Genomic DNA, 19,286 nt, shown 5'->3' with positions numbered 1-19,286 from the left:
AATTCATGCCTTCTATCATATTTTTTTATCGCTATAACGAAAAGTGGAGCAAGTTTAACAGGCTTGAAATAGGTGAGTCAGTTGTTGTTTGCTGAGGATATGTATGCTAGTCTCTGAAGCCAACCCATGGGATGTCTTGTGTAATCGCTAACATTACCTTAATGATTCACACCTGTACACTACATGCCTGAGTCTTAACACAATATTATCAAACCCTGTACAGTATTATAATGTTCCCCACACACACCTAGGTTAAGTATATATATATATATATATATATATATATATATATATATATATATATATATATATATATATATATATATATATATATATATATATATATATATATATATATATATATATATATATACATATATATATATATATATATATATATATATATATATATATATATATATATATATATATATATATATATATATATATATATATATATATATATATATATATATATATATATATATATATATATATATATATATATATATAGTAGGTAGGCTACCAAACAGGGAGGTACTACCTGGGAAGATATTGGAAGCATAATGTGTTGTCTATGGTAGACCCTGCTGCCATATGGCATCACGAAAATTGTGACCAAGTCCCAGGTTGCTGATCTGACTTTCTGCCTCATTTACACACAATTGCTGGGTCTCAATTGTTTCTCTTACTTTGACAACACAACATACATATATTGTTTCTCACCAATGATCTTTTTTTTCGTTTTAGTATATCTTTAAGGTTCTTTATTATTATTATTATTATTATTATTATTATTATTATTATTATTATTATTATTATTATTATTATTACATTTTCGCCCCCCAGGCCCCGATGTGGGTCAATGACCTGTGCCCGGGTGGGCTAATCCCCGTAAAAAAAATGCAAATAAATCACACAAGGTGTGTTATGATCCATGTTTATGCTGATAACCACATTGGAAAAGAGAAAACACGGAAGTTCCCAAGCCATGTAATTCACGAAAGTAATTAATTTCTACAATACAAAAACGTATGAGTACAATACTGAATTAGAGTGAAAATATTGCAATTTTCTGATAAAAAGGGGGATCTGATACCCTGGATCAGCCCCTGATTATAATTAAATTGCGACAGAAGTGTATAGAATGAGTTAATCAGAATGATGAGATATATATCTATTGCAGGTGTTGAAAACCCTAAAATCGCTGATAGTCCACTTGTAAAATATTACCGGCCAAGGGACGGTCTAGACTCTAGATATCTGAACGACCTTGATTCACCTGTCATATGACAGCTAAAACATAAAGCATTTTTGTATTAAGATATTGCTATTAAAACAGTTTATTTAGCCAATATAATGCAAATACAATGTGGGGGACCTGTGTTACTGTATGGAGAGGTTAAACTACTTTGACACGCCTGTGACGCCTCTGATATGAAGATATACAGTACAGGTACTATACTTATTTAAATATCAAGAAAGAGGTTATGAATAATATTAACGACATGCCAGTGGTGTAATAATTTGTTTTTATTGCTGAGTTTGGATAAGGTATTCATTTGTTGCGCAAATGCTTCATTTGGTAGACAATTAGGCAGGCTAGCACTAGCGGCACTACTCATCTTTCGTGGTGATAATAAGGTAATGCGGCCCGATCCAGCTTAATTTTGTGACTGACTCTTGTCATCCCCACTCAGTGCTTGTATAGTAATTGTTTGCGAGCCAATCTGTTCGGACTTTCACATCCACAAAAAAATAAAGTTACACCATATCAAGGTAAGTTCTTTCTGTTTAACGGCGAGGCAATTAGGTATAGTTAAGTAGGTTTCTTTGGAGGTTGGTGTGGTCTTCTATCAACGTTTCTTTTACCTAATTTGATCCTCTTCGCCAGGTCAGCCACTCGGGCGGTCGGTTACGTCTCATACGCTGCTACACACTGTTGGCAGGTACTGGGCATCATGCACTGGCTCCTGAATATATCTGAACCTGCTCCAGTGTTGGTTAAGTCTGGCCTTGAATGAGCTTACACTTGGTCTCACACTCTGCCAGAGTGTTCCAAGAGTCGCAATTCTCACTTCGAAAAAAATTGCCCTCACAGTTTTCTGGACTAGTGGCTTCTTCAACCTTGAGCTGTGAGCCTGTGACCCCCGAGATGTTTATACACCGATTAGGTCGCCCCTCGCCCGTCAGTAATATAAGCTAGGTAGTTAAAGGCGCTCCAATCTCTGGGTAACTGAGATTCCGTAGAGCAGTCACCAGTCTGGTAGCCCTTCCTTGAACATTTTCAATCAATTGACAATCTCTAGCACACCTCGGGGACCAGACGGGGAAGCACCTCACTCTTGAAGATCTTGACGAGTGACAGACCACTCATGTCTAAACGACCTTCTTATAAGACCTACTCGATTCGTTGCCTGATTCACCTTCTCACAATGACCCGAGAATTTAAATTCATTGTCGACACCTACAGGGGAGTAGGTCCTTTTCACATTCGGACTCAATGCAGTTTCTTCGTCCTGTTGGAAGTTGGAACATGTGATACGCCTCGGCAGCTTGGGTTTCTTATCAACAAAAGTTAGGTTAAGTTTAATTTGGAAATAAGTAAAATAACCCCATTTTATCACATTTGCCCAGACTATGATAATGTCCACGGCAAAACAGTGAAATTTTGGCATTTTTAAATTCATTTTTTATGAAAAATCGGCGACGTGTATGTCGTTATAAGGCATTGTAACATGACAAATAATCAAAACTACAAATGATTCACACCCGGCCACAATATATATGTATTGGCATGCTAAAGGTACAGTCAGAATTTATGATCGTAGATAGCGAAAAACTAAAAAAAAAAAAAACTATATACTTTACATAAAAATAAAAGGTTATCTTCCTCGCTGGAAGGAAGGCGAAGCCAAGGTTGAAGAACTGACACTCACTATGCCAGGGGTTCACAACCAGGGGGGAATTTCCCCCCCTTAGGTTTTCAGGGGGGGGGAAAACTGATACTAATATGGAAAAAATAAAGGATTTTCAGTATTATATGCATATTATTTGGAATGCACTTTTTGAGGCAGACAATCTTGGAAAGGAGGGGGGAATGACATTCTGACATATGGTGAAAGGGGTGCATGGAGCAAACTAGGTTGAGAACCACTGCACTATGCTTTGTGCTGGCGTAATTTATCAACATTCATAAAATAAATATAGCCCTACCAACGTACCATATCATGTCAATGTTTTGAACCATATTTTAGACTTGTGCTTGTGTGTTTTGTTGTGGTGCTGTCAATGTGAACCCTGCCATCGAGTTGAACGAGTGTATTCCGTTCGCCTGGCCTTCAACCTTGGCTTCGCCTTCCCTCCAGCCAATGGGGGGGGGGGGGCGTGTTAAGACACTTTGGATTGTGACTGTACTGTACAGTCAAAGACAAAAGTCGTGTCGCGGTTTTGACCGAAGATTATATATAACTCATGAAACATTATGAGAGCCCTCTTCCACAAGGCAGAGCTCACCAAAAGTTTTAAATTTCATGACACGACTTTTGTCTTTGATTGTACATACACTGCAAGACCAGTTTAGGCTCACTTTAAACTCACCATCCAGTATATATAAGTTTCCTGTAAGTTTAAAACTATTTGGAATTGTGTAAAAAATAAATAAAAAAAAAACAAGGAAATTTTTATACCCGGCGCACCGTAACAAGTTAACAACATATTTACCTACCAAACTGTTAGAATTACTTAATATACGATATGATATAGCAACTACCGGCCTTACATTAAAATATATATATAAAATACTCAGAAATAATATTTATAAATTAATAACAATCATAAATACCTTCTAAAAAAAGAAATAAGTGTTGTTTGCTAGAGGTACACAAGGCAGGGAGGCTTGAACATAGCGTGAGGTACTTTGACTTTATTTTACTCTACATTTGCTTTATTATTTATTCTTTTTATCCTTGATAGGTTTGTCAGCTATACTTGTGCAGTCGTTCATGTGTCTGTTACGAGCTATTAGTAAAGTAGTGGGTATATAATAGCTCCGGAATGTATCTCTGTTAAGGGTAGTGGATATTTTCCCATGACCGGCTAAGTTCCTACTAACGCTATTTTACCGTGAGTGCGCTCTGATTGTCTAATCGTCCAATACTGCATACATTATTTTGAGATGTTGTTTGGATGGTAGTGAGGAAATAGAAACGACAATGGGAAGTTTGGTGGGGTCCGACTAATTACCCAAATGTAGCCAAATACAGCCGGAATGAAGTCAAATAATGGTCCTAGATGAATAAATCGGACTGCCAATCACTTCTTGACTAGTATTTGGTGTCAGAAAGTCACACAAAATTGGTAAACTTAGTATACTGTACTTACTCCGGAAAAATGAACGAAATCAAGCAACTACTTCTGGTGGTAGTACTGTTCTCAGAAATTACCATTTGTTTTGATGGATCTTTTCTTAATACATTTTCATCACTGAGTTTGGATATGATATTCATTTCTTGGGCATATTCTTCATTTGGTAGGTAATTAGGCCCCTCGGCTCACAGTACTTCGTCTTTCTCGGCGATGAAATGGTATGGTGGCCCGATCCACACTCACTGTAGTTGTCCGCTCTCACGTCCATAAAAAATGTCAAATTACACCCAGTTAAATTAAGTTATTTCTGTTTAATATGCCTGGCCAGAAAATTGGGTAGGTTGGTGCGATCTTCTAACATTGCTTCGGCCGCTTGTGTTTCTCGTCGGCTAAGGTTAGGTTTGATTTAGTTTAGAAATAACCCCATTTTAACACATTTGGCCAAACTATGGCCATGTCCACTGCAAAAAACAGTGGATCTAAACCCCCTATCAGAGTTGTCATATTTTATCTTTACTTGGCCTAGAATGTTTTATTTCTGTGCTATAATACCTTATTATGCTTACTGTTGTATTGTCCCTCTTTTATTTCATATTTCTTTTGCATTATGACGAATTAACATTAATTTTTCCATGTTTTCTCACAAATGTATTTCTATATATTTGAATAAATTTATCGGTGACTAGCTATCCTATCTGCTATCTAGAAATAACGTGGCAACCTCCTCAACCTAAATTTTACTAGTTATTGTATATACTGTAGAGATTTATTTAATAAGGAATAATACATCTTTATTACAGCAGTGCATTTTTATTTCAGACTCCCAGTGAATAAAGCAGTATTAAGAGTAGCTATAAAATAAGTATAGTAATAGGATCAGAGAATGGCCATGCACGCACTCCCTCAAGACACTGTGCGGCTCATCAAGAGTACACAAGTCATAACCACACCAGCGTCTATTGTTAAGGAACTTGTAGAAAATTCACTTGATGCTGAAGCCAAGGCAATCTCTATTAAAATGGTTTGTCCGTTTAGGTTAAGCAATGTTGGGGAGTCTTTGGTGTAAATAATGTTAATATTGAGTGAAAAGTTAAAAATATTACTGGTACAGGTACTGTGATATTTTTGCATGTGGTATACAGTATCTTTGTTTCTCAGGAAGACCATGGATTTTCTCGGCTTGAAGTTCGCGACAATGGAAGCGGTATTGACACAGGAGATGTCGAGTTTATTGCCAAGCCACATTACACCTCTAAGATTACCTCCTTCTCTGACCTGGGTACAGTATATCATAGTATAAGTGTGGTTATTTCTCATGTATAATATTAAATGCACCGAGCAAACTTATGCCTCAGTGATTTTTGCTTTAATTTTTGCCATCACCTTTTTCTATATACAATGGAACTAAATGTGGTCTGATTTAACAGTGGTAGTTTTTTCAGGGTTGGCAATTAACCCCTTCGACCCCACAAAAAAGGTCAAAATGGGTTTTTCATTAGTTTGCCAAAAACAAAATACAGTACAGGTTATTTGCTTTGTGCTATTCCTTACGAACTCTATTCAAGCATGCTTTACCTCGTGCTCGTTACTTTTATGTTCTGAAGGGAAAGAAAGGCCATTAGCTTTAGTATTATAACAATGAACTAGAGATGTACCGATACAAAAAGTTTTGCTGATACCGATACTCGGATATACTTTGAAATATCCGATAATTTAGTGATACAGGTGTACTGATATTAATAGAAAATTAAATATGTATGAGATATATCAACTGATTCAACAGAAACCTTAATTTTATTTGGAATGTAAAATATATACAGTACATCTTCTCAGGACTCAGGGTGTGCAGTAAGACAAATGAATCTCCTTTGCAGAAAGTGAAAATCATTTGGAAATATAGTTTATTTCGTTAGCAAATTTAATTTGAAATTGAAAAAATACACATGCAGTGCCATGCCACACAGGTGTAAATAATACACAAATGGCATATTTCAATTTATTGATGAACAAACTAGTTCAAAAACATCTACATTATCTATGAGTAAGTATGAATTTCTGCTTCTGATATAACTACTGTATGTAACTGTCAATATTCCAGTTTTTTAGTCCATTCAAATAAAAGTATCTTAAAGCCAAATAAACCAAACTTGTAACTCTGAGCTTTGAAATTTATATACCGGTACTGTAAATCTAAAGATATACCCGGTAATCCGTTTTATTTTTTAAAACCACATTTACAGAACAAAGACATAGCTAAAACACAGACAGTAATAACCTTACTACAATACTAACTTACATAAGGATGCACTGTACGAAGTTTGAATAAAAATAACATACATTTTCAAATCTTATTCTATTTTAGCAAATTACTGAAACCAATGTAGTAGACTAGCAGTATTTGAACTAGTACACACTTGTCGATATGCCTTCCAGCATGACTGTGAAACTGCCACCTTCCGACACAATCGGTGTTCGTGCCTGATCATTGACAGTTTTTCTGGTGTTCAATCACCACACAATCAGGACGCCCTTCTGGACACCACAAATGTCAGTGTCAGATGGCTCTGCTGTAAAACTATTATGTGCATATAATAGGCTATTTTGTAAACGTTGCTATGTACTACCAAATTGCTGTTTGTTTATATTATACATATGTATAATGCCATTGCTTGCAACACCATTGGCAGATAACGAATGAGAGTTGCTGGTATGTACAACTCATCTGGCAAGCCTGACAGACACTATCGGACAGAGTTCCCAAGTCAAACTGCATGTCGACAGGTGTGAACTAGGCTTAACCCTACCATACCTAACCCAATCCAACCCTACCATACCTAATCCAATCCAATCCAACCCTACCATACCTAACCCAACTTTACCATACATAACATGTAACATAACCTAACTCACTCTACCAATAACTAACCTAACTTAATCTAATCATGTCATCCAGTGATAATATATGTTGCATGACACTCATAAGAGACCTTGACTCAAGTTGTTAGCGGTAATACAATCCCACAATATTTTGCAGCATCTCTGACTTCATATGGCTTTCGGGGTGAGGCTGTGTCATCGCTGTGTGCTGTAGCTGACGTCACAATCACAACAAAAACCAAGACAAATGCAGTGGGACATATTTACTCCTTTGACCACCAGGGGAATATCAAGGACAAGAAACCAGCAGCTACACCCAATGGTAGATGAAGATGAGTTGTGCCTTTTTGAGATTTTCTTGTGATTATATAACTGAAGTTTGTACAGTAGAACGTGGATATAGCATGAGACAGGTTCCAATAGGGGTCGCTTTAAACCGAATACTCACTAAATCGGAGTGTTGTTTCAATGGAAGAATTTAGTTTGGTACTTGAGAGAAACACAAAATACTAAAAAGACTGAATGTCTACCCAGATGCACCTCAGCCCATCTCCTAGAATAAACAAAACATTGTTTTTTTGTAGTATTATGTTAAAACAAACACTCATAAATCAACGCAGATAAAATTAAGGGTTTCGAAATGGGGGGAGGGGGAGGTGAGGTGATATGTTTGACAGTTGATGCCAAGGCTCTAGTGCTTATTTATTTATCTGTCCTTAAGAGTGACTTTTAAGTTTTTCTCTTATAAAATGTCACTGAACTGTCCTGGGAGAATATAATTAACATTGCTGGAATTCTTATAAGATAGTGATTAATTTGAATATAAACATGCTATAGCTTGCATTAGACATACAAATTTTAGTTCTAATTTAAGGATTTTATTACAAAGAACAAAATTTTTTATCGTACAAAATATATGACGTTTATGTTCAAATTATTCTCTGTCTTGCAAGGATTCCAAGCAATACAAATTATATTCTCCTAACTTTATTCTGTGATATTATATACGATAAAAACTTTAAGCCTAAAACACCAAACCCTGGCTGGGAAGATGGGGGGATGGGGGTGGGAGAGTGACAGTGACATGTTTGACAGTTGGCACTGAAGGTCTAGTGAAGTATTTATTTGTTTATTTGTCCTTTAGCTTGAGTTTATGTTTTTTGCTTATAAAATGTCACAGAAGTGACCGGAGAGAATATATATTTTACATTGCTGGAATTCTTTTAAGATAGGGATTAATTTGAATATAAACGTGCTATAGTTTGTACAAGACAAAAATTTTAGTAATCATTTAGTACTTTATTTTGAGTATATGTACAGTACAGCTTTGCCCTTAGGACAGTGTAGCGTGCCCAGAGAAACATTAGGAGCAAAATTTTAAATATGATGCGGCAGATTGACTCGCTTGCAAAATAGGAAAGATTCACTTTAAATTAAAAGTGTCCTTAATTGTGGGTGTTGCTTTAAATCAATAACCATAAATTGAATCGCTTTAAATCGACATTCTATTGTATTTATTTGGGTTTTGATTACTGTACACCCTTTGGAGGAACTCAGGATAAACCTGCCTTTCAGTTTTTATGACAGAGAAGCTTGAAGAGATATGCTATATTATTATTTATATTGAGTCAGAATATGAAAGCTGCAGCTAGCCCGCCTGGTTTGAAATATTACTGTAGGAATTGATCGATTTTGTTAATTTTTTCCACATATTAAAATATCAATTGCGGGTTATCGAAGTTGTGAATAGCGTATTCCTGTATTTGGGAAGTAACATTAGCTGTGATGGTAGATGGACAGAAAAAATCAAAGCAAGAATAAGGCAAGCGAAAACAGCATTTAATAACTCTTAGACCTAATGAAAAGGGTTATTAACTTCAATTTGAGAGAGGGCTGCTGAAAACCTTTATGTGGCAAGGACTGATGTATGGGTTAGAAGCGTGGACACTTTCAACAGACACCAGAAAGAGGTTTGGCAAATGCTAGTAATAAGCTATACTGACAGGAAAACAAATGAAGTACTAAGATTAGTAAAAATTTATGAAAAATATTTTAAATGTACAGAAAAGAAAGCTGAGAAACTTTGGTCATATAATTAGGGATGAGGGGCAAAGTTTAGAGAACGAGAACCAGTAGAAGGCAGAGATAGGGATGGATGAATGAAATTAAAAACCGGATCCCCAGAGAGATACGAAACCTTAGAGGATTGGTAAAAACAGTTCGACAACGTTTAGAGTGGAGGACTATGGTCCTCAGGTGTGTGGATGGTACTCTGATTAATTGATTGATGCTTACATGGGTGAGCATATTGATTTGCTCCTGTTTGTCCTTCCCATATAAATTTGTTTACTGATGATTTGATTATTGAATACATTATAGTCTCGATTTACGCGGTTGGTCATTTACGCGGCACCTGGCCAGACTGGCAATTATTAGTTACGCGGTACATTCCATCATTGACGCGGGAAGCGGTGCGGGCAGGGTGCACACTCGGTCGCCCAGTCAACAAAACATTACCGAGTTCTTCACCCGCCACCCACCACAGCCAGCCCAAGTCAGTGATAGTGAGGATATGGACTTTGAGGGGTTTGACAAAGAGGCCCTGCAAGCCTCTGTGGTGGATAGTGATACAGGTGAGGGCCAATTATCTGCCCTCTGCCTCGGAACCAACCCCCCATCCTCGTGTGCCCAGCCATCTCTTCTACTAACGTAAGTGTTAAAAAACCTAATATTTTTTATATTTCTCTTAAATATTAATTGTGTGTGCATACCATCATAAAATTAAGATGTTATTTTTACTACAACGTACATATTGTGTCAGAAAAAGGGTAGTCTGAAGGTCGGCCCAGTCTCTATTTCAATTAATCCCATATATTCTGTTATTTTGTTTACGCGTTTCTCGTTTTATGCGGACCTCCACGGGTTTAATTGACCGCATAAACCGAGACTACACTGTATTTTATCTTATTATTATTATTGTAATTATTTTTTGTTATCTACGGTTACACAAGTTGCACAGTTTAATACTTGGATCATAGAGTAACTTGATGAAATGTGTGTATGTGTGTTTGTTTGTTTTATTGCCATTCACTTCCAGTACTGTACACTTTCTTGTCGAGACAAATGGGTGAAGTATGCTCTTGAGTTATGGTACTGTATTCACAGGAACAATAATTGTGATCAGCAACCTGTTCAAGAACGTCCCAGTTCGGCGACAGTTTTACAGGAATCCCAAACGCTGCCGGGAGGAACTGAAGAAAGTGGAAGACATTGTATTAGCGATATCATTAGCGGTACCTGCTGTTCATCTTACACTCACACATGGCAAGTAAGTACTGGACTGTAATATTGTATTCAAACTGTTTGGTTAACTTTTTTTAATGTGTCATTTCACCACTAGCTGTTCAGGCGGTTAGTCCAATCTGTATGAACTTTATTTGTCCAATGTTAGTACAGAAAGAAACCGGACAACTGTACCTGGAGGAAACTTATAACGTTTGGAAGGGTCACACTGGATAGCACCCCTCTCACATGTCTCCTGGCCAAGCAGGACTTGGACCCATTATGTTATAACATGTCAGAACAACAGTATATAAGAATCCAAAATTTGGTTTAAAGATAATCACATTTAAAGTTTAAAAAAAAAATGTACCGCAACAAAAACAATCCAATTTTCATGTTTTATATATAATTTTATTTGGCTTGATAAGTCGAAGAAGGAAATGATTGTAGAAAATGGAAAAAAAGGCATTTTAATGTGTTTCCTTAATTAACCAATTTAACCTACACCTGCCATCAATTGTTGACTCGGAGTACTGTATTTAAAATATAATTGTAAATAAGGTCCGGTATTATGAAATTTACAGGAAATGCAAGTTATACATAAATCTGCTTTTTTTATACCCCAATCAATGGAAAGGATTCATTTTGAGGTAATTAGGAGATAATAACAATTACTACACAGGGTGAAGATGTCTGGCGTGAGTATCTGAGTGCACCGAAAATGGGAAAATGACAGATTGGCAACTTTGCCCTTGTTGCATGCCTCATATGGCAGTGTTCATCATTTTTGTCATTGGTGAACAACCTCACAGGACTGAGTCATATTGTTTCTACAATTTACTGTTTAGTTTCCTAAAACAGAGATTATGCTTCACTAGAATCAGAATCATTATTTCCTCATCTACTTCCTTCAGTATCACTGTCATTTCTAAAAAAAAAAAAAAATTCTGTACTTCATCCGTACCCCAGATAATTTTATTATTAACCCCTACAGGGAGGCCACTCTTAAGATTTTATTTGGCTAAATTCAGATCATTTTATTCAGGTGTACACAGTGACATACACAGTGACAAGGGGTTAATATTTTGAAAGCCATAATTTTTATAAACCTGCAGTCTTATAATATGTATAAAAACATATCTTTCTGTATTTCTGGTAAACAGAGCCAACATTATCCAGAAGAATCCAGCTCAAGACATTCGTACTGCTCTCATGAACACATTCCCAAGAGTGTTTAAAGATTTGGTGTCAAAAGTCAAAGCACTTGAAGATGTAAGTATATAGTTATAGAACCTGTGTTGTGTTGTATTTACAGGAGGACAAAGGTATATTATACCCAACTCATTGAAGGAATCATGGGTGGGGGTGATGAGTTCCTTCTTTTCTTTCTAACTCGGCTTTATTGCCGTGTTGCATATGAAAGGGGGGTGTCTCTGAAGTGGGTTGAGGTGGGTCGTACTTGCCATGAAATCAGATGAGACAGGGAACTTGTTTGGGATATAGTGGTGATAAAGGGGAAAGAATATGCCTTGCCTGTGTGTTATATGTTAGAACAGAAAATGTGAAGGGAAAGGTAGAACTTGTGTGTGTTCCCTGAGAGTGTGGAAATTGAAAGAACCAAATGTAAAGGAAGTATTTTATGCCGAGTCGAGAAGAGTAGAAATGGCCAGTGTGAGGTGTTGTGAAGGGAGTTGGTGGGTCACATAAAAGGAGGGTCTGTTAAGTGCGACTGACAAGGTGTATGGCTGGATGAAGGGCCCAACCAGGTATGCAGTAACATAGTGGTAGAATGATGAAGTGGACTGAGTGATAAAGGAGGGAAGAAGATATTTTAGTGCCTGGAAAGTGGGTTGTGAGGTCTTGATGACTATAGTTTAAGGCCTGGAAGATGGATGGTGAGGTCTTGAGAATATATAGCTAATTAGCTACTTGTAAAATATTAACATAAGAATATAATTGATGATATAACCTATTGTAAGTGACTTTTCATCAGATGCAGATAGAGGTGCATCTACCAGACCCGAGCCATATCTCCAATCAGAGCTTCAGTCGAGCTACTTCTGATCGTCTCTTTATTTTGGTCAACCGGCGGCCAGTTACCCACAAGGCTATTGAAAAGGTAAGTACTGTACAGTTTTCAGCTGTAATATTTATTGTATCTACATCACGGTCCATCCTTTCTACTGCATAACTTTTGATATCTTATAAGGGATATAGTACAGCTCCCTCATATTCACACCACTGCTTTATATAAAACTTTTTGGATGTGCTTTAAGTTGATGGGGAGGGTGGGGGGGGGTCACATGATGATAAGACACTTCAGCTTATTTCACATGATGATTAAAAACCTTAACCTAAGCTAACCCAACCTAACCCAACCCAAGTTAACCTAATCTAACCTTTCCAGTTAGCATTAAGGTATTTAATCCTCGGGTGAAATAAGCTGGGGTGTCTAATTTTCCGGTGATCCATTGATTGCCTGTAGTAGATACTGTATCTATAGATAAACTATATTGAGGGGTATTAGTCACTATTTTATATTGTTTTTCTTTACTGTGGCTTTTATGCATTAATTTACTCTCTTCCTCAGTTGGTCAAGGCTCACTACAGCCTGAAAAATGAGGGAAATCATGGTCGTTATCCTGTGGGTGTTGTGGCCTTAACAGTTCCTCTAGATGCTGTAGATGTAAACTTGGAACCCAATAAGAATAAAGTCCTTCTACAGGAAGAGGTGTGTAACATACCAGATGTCCCTACTTAACATAATCTTTACTCCTCTGAGTCTCTCCCACTCTAGTGTGAGATGGAGGGAGGGAGGGAAAATGATAGGGAGAGTCTTTTAAGTGTGTACTGTATATAGCAGGGGTGTTAAACTCATGTCTGTCCCGCTGGCCAAATGTGGCCCTTGGGATGGCAGTAAAATTTATCAGCCCGTGAAATTATGATAGAAATTGATATGAAGGAAGAAATGCAGATATGAATGAGTCAGTAAATTCCGAAATGATTTTTACATCATTCTGGCAGTAATTGAATTTATATTGTTAATGCTAGTAATAACACATTGTAAAGGGAAAATGCTTATAAATTGAAATCGCTAAAGAATTAAAAAACGAAGCTACAGCCATTTCTGGCATCTGAACAAAGGCAGCAGCCAAACGTTACAACTGTAGGCTAAACAGATGAGGAGAACTGGTGTGTGCTGTGGAACCCTCTCCACTTCTTTGAAGAAATCGTGAGTTATACTTCTCTTTTTAATCACTCTGTTATCTATAGCTATGACTAACTATATGCAGAATTGATGTGGAGTCAATCCATTGAAATTAAAAGAATTTATAAGATTTGTAGGGAAACTTTGTACACATGACGGTCACATCAAGCCTGCCTTGCGCTAGGCCTCGCCAGTGTACAGTTTCAAAACACAAATTAAATTCTATAATAAATTGTAGTCCCAAAATAATGCATGTTTATACCTTTTGCTATCTTATTATTATTGTTACTCATGTTTATTAAGTAAAATTTATTTTATTTACTTAAGATCAGACAAACCCAAGTGAGGTATTCCTGGTAAGCCAGGTAAGACAATGTGTGAAGCTGTAAACTGCAATCCTGCAAATATGTGATATAGCACTTGTGTTGGCCCTGAAGAGGGTAACTAAAATATGAATTGGCCCTCGGAAGGTTTTGAGTTTGACACCACTGGTATATAGTGACGAGAAGGCTAGAACATGAAGTAGAAATAACGACATACAGGTATATCTATTCATACTGTACTGTATATCTTCAACTTGCATATGCATCTTTGTCTGCAGTCTTATCTTCTCATTCATCCACTTCATCTCCAGTTCATGATGCTGCCTGTCCGTCTGTATATGCGATTGGTTTCTGCACATTAATTAGAGTTTTTTGGATACCGTATGCTGTACTGTACAGCCAAACATGACATAAGTTATTAATACTGAACCACACCATTATCATCTGCCTTTATGCCGTTGTTCCTTTGTATTTGCTATGGTAATACAGTGATATCCCTGTTAGCCGGAACAATTGGTGCAGAGCATTTCTGGGAATGAGAGATTTTCGGGTAACGAGACGACTCTCTCAAAGCTGGAAAAAAATCCCTCATCCCCGTCTCGGAAGTTCCAGAAATTGCCCATTGCATCATCTCTCGAACCCGGAAAAATATCCCTCATCCCTGGAATTTTCCGGGTCACGGGAAAATGTTCTCTGAATTTCCAGAAAATGCACCTGATTCTCATTTCTCAAACCTGGAAAAAACTGCTCCATTCCCGAAATTTTCCGGGTATCGGGAAAATTTTCTCTGAATTTTCCGGAAAATGTGTCCCTCAGAAAATCGTTCTCAAAGCCGGAATTTTCTGGAAAATTTCGGCTCTGGGAACGATTTTCCAAGAAAATTTCAATTCTGGTTATCGGGGAGTTCCGGGTTTGAGGGATTCCGGCTAATGGAGATATTACTGTACTGTAATGCATCTTCGTTGTGAGAAAGACTTCTTTTGTATCCATACTAGAAGAGGTTAAAGCCAAGGATGTGTGGTAATTAATACATAATACTTGTAGTGTTTCAAAATATCCGCATTGAATTTTTACATGTTTGGTGTATACATGTTTTATTTACATTATTTAATTTTTTTTCAGGGTGCTATTCTTGAAACCTTGAGGATGATGTTGACTGAACTTTATGGTCCTGTTGAGAGCACCACCAGGAAATCTAATGGAGAGAAAGGAGGTGTGGTGAACACAGACATCACCTGTACCTTATCTTGCATCTCACAGCCTCAAGAAAAGATAAATTCATGTCCATCTGAAAAGAGTCAGCAGCCTCAGAGTAAATTTGATTCTCTCAATGTAGGAGTGGAGGATATTTTGTATGATATTGAAGAAACAGAAAATATATTTGGCCCTTGTGTAAGTAACAATGTCATGACTAATAAACAGTTTCTCAGTCATGCAAGAAATAGTAAGGGTAAAACAAATTTTAGTTGCATAAGTCATAACTCGGGGACGCCTGATGTGCGCAAGACAGGAAACCTTGTTCCTCGGCCGTCCCAGTTAAATACAGTAATTGGAGTGAGAGAAAATGATAATCATCATTCTATAGATAAAGTAAATGTTGGTAAAACCTTGCAGAAAATGGCCACTTGTGATAGCAATAAAGAAAATAACATTAATGTACAAAAGAATTTAGTTACAAGTACCCCAGGTAGAGAGACAGAGGCACTCTTTCCTTCTGCAGCGGAAAGTTCTATTCCCCAGAATGGAGACAGATGTCCATTTGAAGACACTGATGATATCTTTAGAGTATTTATTTCAGAGGATGATGATAATTCTAAAAGTTCAGAGACGCTTAAAGAACATGTACCAGTAAATGTGCCATCTTCAAGTTTAAGTTCAGGTAGTAATAGTAAGAAATTGTGGGGAAAATCGAAACCTGAAACTGCAGTACAAGTTGAAGGTGATTATACCGGAGTTGATCATAGAAACAGTTATACATCCTCCCAGTCAACACAGGACAGCAGTCACCACCATGAATCTCTCATGGGGTCAGATGGTATACCTGTGTTCAAGATTGCCCCACTCCTTCAGCCTGACGAGGTACTAGTTAATAATACAGGTAATCAGGATTCTCAAGACTTTATAATAACACAAGAAAATGCCCAGGAAACAAATTTTAGTCTGCATAATGAGAGTACTAGTACTGGGGTACAAGCTCTAGATGCACAACAGAGATTAACTCCACCAAAGAATAATGTAGAGGAAGAAGTTAGAGTATTACCCCAAGAAGATGAAGAAGAGAGGCAGAAAGCATCCACAAACACTGGAGGCAGCTGGAGTAGAGGTCACATATCATATGGAAAAAATATTCAGGTTAGTAATGAGTAAATTTAAAGGTGGCTGGGGATACCAGTACATTTACAGTACAGTATTCATACATCTTTTCTATGGTGTGTGTGTGTGTGTGTGTGATAATAATAATAATAATAATAATAATAATAATAATAATAATAATTAGTGGTTTATTGAAAAAGTTCAGCCTGAAAGCTGAAAATATACAGCTGACAGAAATGACTTATTACAGTACTGTACAGTATATACATTGACATGTGGGGGGGGGGGGTTAATTCACAAATGCTTTCATTAGAAGAAGAAAAGGGAACATACAACGAACATACATACTATATAATATTTACAGTGGAGGTCACATAGGCCACGTGCGCTGAGGTGTTGAACAGCAAACACGTACTGTAGTAACTCCCTCACTGATGTTACGAGGGGCCTGATGTGGTGTAGTAATTCCCTCACAGATGGTGTTATGAGGAAGTTGTAATAGATTTTCCAAGATATTTGCACGAATAAAATTTCCACTAAATGTAAATAATAATTCTGTAATCAACATAGATGATACAGTACTGTATCACATATAAAATAACCGGGATTATCATTCATTTGGACAGAGTTCCTTATGTATACTATTCCACTACAATATTGCTGATAAATTCACTTTTTTTTTCAGACTGTTCAGCTTGTTAATGCTGGAAGTGTTGAAGTAAAAGAAGGTAAAAGAAAACTCTCCCTTGGAAGTGGTGTTGGAAAGAGGTTAAAGCCGCCAATTTCTTCAGATATCCCGGGTTCTCAAGCTACGCCACCTAAAAAGCCTAAAATAAACTCCCTAGGACCACCTAGTTATGACTATATCCATGGCACACCTGTCAAGAAACCGTGCAGTCCGTTTATCCTTTTCGCTAGAGATATACGTTCTCAAGGTACTAAGGCAATCTTTTGTATAACGTACATTTTTAGGATCACCTTAGGAGGGGGTAAGGTTATGTTTGCAATACAGTGATGTTTTATAGGGAAATCGTTTTTCAAGGAATTTCAATTGTCTATATTGTTTGGGTTTTTCCCGCAGAGAAGATAATTGAATAGTTAAAATTCATTCAAACTATAATGGAACATGCTTCTCAAGGTCCATTATCTGGGAGACTAGGAAACTGCTTCCTACCTCGAAGTATTATCAAGGCATAATAGTGGAAGTGATGGTGGCAAGGAAATGTAATTAGGAAATCAGAGCAAAAATGGCAAGCAGCTTGTTCCTACTACCGCCTTCACCATATACAGTATAACATCGATTTAAAGCGATTCAATTTAAGACTTGATTTAAAGCGACACCCACAATTTAGGACAATGTTTGAATTTAAAGCGAATCTTTCCTATTTTGCGCGAGTCAATCTGGCGCATCATATTTAAAATTTTGCCCCTAATATTTCTCTGGGCACGCTACACTGTCCTAAGGGCAATGCTGTACTGTACACATACTCAAAATAAAGTACTAAATGATTACTAAAATTTTTGTCTTGTACAAACTATAGCACGTTTATATTCAAATTAATCCCTATCTTAAAAGAATTCCAGCAATGTAAAATATGTATTCTCTCCGGTCACTTATGTGACATTTTATAAGCAAAAAACATACTCAAGCTAAAGGACAAATAAACAAATAAATACTTCACTAGACCTTTGGTGCCAACTGTCAAACATCTCACTGTCACTTCCCCCTCCTTCCCCCATCCTTTCCCCCTCCTCCCCCCATCTTCTCAGCCAGGGTTTGGTGTTTGTATCTTATATAATGTCAGAGACTAAAGTTATGAGAATATAATTTGTATTCCTGAAATCCTTGCAAGGCAGCGAATAATTTGAATATAAACGTAATATATTTTGCCCAAGAGATAAAAAACTTTTGCTCTTTGTAATAAAATTCTTAAATTAGAACTAAAATTTGTATGTGTAATGTGAGCTATAGCATGTTTATATTCAAATTAATAACTTTCTTATAAGAATTCCAGCAATGTTAATTATATTCTCCCATGTCAGTTCAGTGACATTTTATAAGAGAAAAACTTAGTCACTATTAAGGACAGATAAATAAATAAGCACTAGACCTTGGCATCAACTGTCAAACACTATCACCTGAACCCCCCCCCTCCCCCCCATCTTCCCAGCCAGTAAAGAGACCATTTTGCATCCCTTAATTTTAGCTATGTTGATTTATGAGTGTTTGTTTTAATATAATACTACAAAGAACAACGTTTTGTTTATTCTTGGAGATGGGCTGAGGTGCATCTGGGTAGACTCAGTCTTTTTTGTATTTTGTGTTTCTCTCAAGTACCAAACTTAATTATTCCATTGAAACAACACTTCGATTTAGTGCGAATTCAGTCACCTCTTGGAAAGTATCCGTATCTCAAGAGTATCGACTTTATTTATAGTCAGTTAAAGATTCACTCCTGAGTCTCTTATCACAATTTTACCTGGCATTTAAGAGGTTTATAACTTGTGGATCTATTACTGCATTACTGTCAGGATAAATATTAAACAATCCGAAGGTAAAATTTTCATAATAATAAACTATTCATTCTTATTTAAGATCATGAGAAGTATCCAAACATTTGTATATTTGGTTAAATAATGTAGAAATTATATTAATGAATTGGCAACTCAACTTCAACGGGGAACGAGGACTGCGACAAGATTCTCAGACAAAATTTTCTTCATTATCTAAGCAAATATAAGAACATTTGGAAACTTCCCAAGATCTTAAATAACAATGAATAGTTTATTATTATAAAAATTTTACCTTTGGATTGTTTAATATTTATCCTGACAGTAATGCAGCCGAAAATAGATCCACCAATCACAATCACCTTTACATACAGCCTTACTTTATCAAGTATTGCCAGGTAACA

General features: G+C 36.7%; 1 protein-coding gene across 2 annotated transcripts in view; it reads left to right on the top strand.

Moving 5' to 3' along the window:
- Positions 1–3,425: 3,425 nt before the first annotated feature.
- The window catches only part of LOC121862858 (PMS1 protein homolog 1-like), a 35,316-nt gene continuing 19,455 nt past the window's right edge, over positions 3,426–19,286 (top strand). Inside the window, exons 1-10 of one of the 2 annotated variants that reach the window (XM_042361196.1) lie at positions 3,426–3,623; positions 5,188–5,389; positions 5,527–5,647; positions 7,403–7,567; positions 10,411–10,573; positions 11,691–11,799; positions 12,521–12,646; positions 13,118–13,258; positions 15,181–16,410; positions 17,057–17,306. In XM_042361196.1, the coding sequence (XP_042217130.1) occupies positions 5,252–5,389; positions 5,527–5,647; positions 7,403–7,567; positions 10,411–10,573; positions 11,691–11,799; positions 12,521–12,646; positions 13,118–13,258; positions 15,181–16,410; positions 17,057–17,306 (2,443 nt within the window). In that variant the 5' untranslated portion in view covers positions 3,426–3,623; positions 5,188–5,251. Of the gene's footprint in view, positions 3,624–3,679; positions 3,915–5,187; positions 5,390–5,526; positions 5,648–7,402; positions 7,568–10,410; positions 10,574–11,690; positions 11,800–12,520; positions 12,647–13,117; positions 13,259–15,180; positions 16,411–17,056; positions 17,307–19,286 lie in introns of those variants that run through there. The other variant, XM_042361195.1, reaches the window with a different exon arrangement.

Source organism: Homarus americanus, unplaced genomic scaffold (genome assembly GCF_018991925.1).
Source record: "Homarus americanus isolate GMGI-L3 unplaced genomic scaffold, GMGI_Hamer_2.0 scaffold24922, whole genome shotgun sequence".
NCBI lineage: Eukaryota > Metazoa > Arthropoda > Malacostraca > Decapoda > Nephropidae > Homarus > Homarus americanus.
This window is presented reverse-complemented; position numbering and strand designations above follow the sequence as displayed.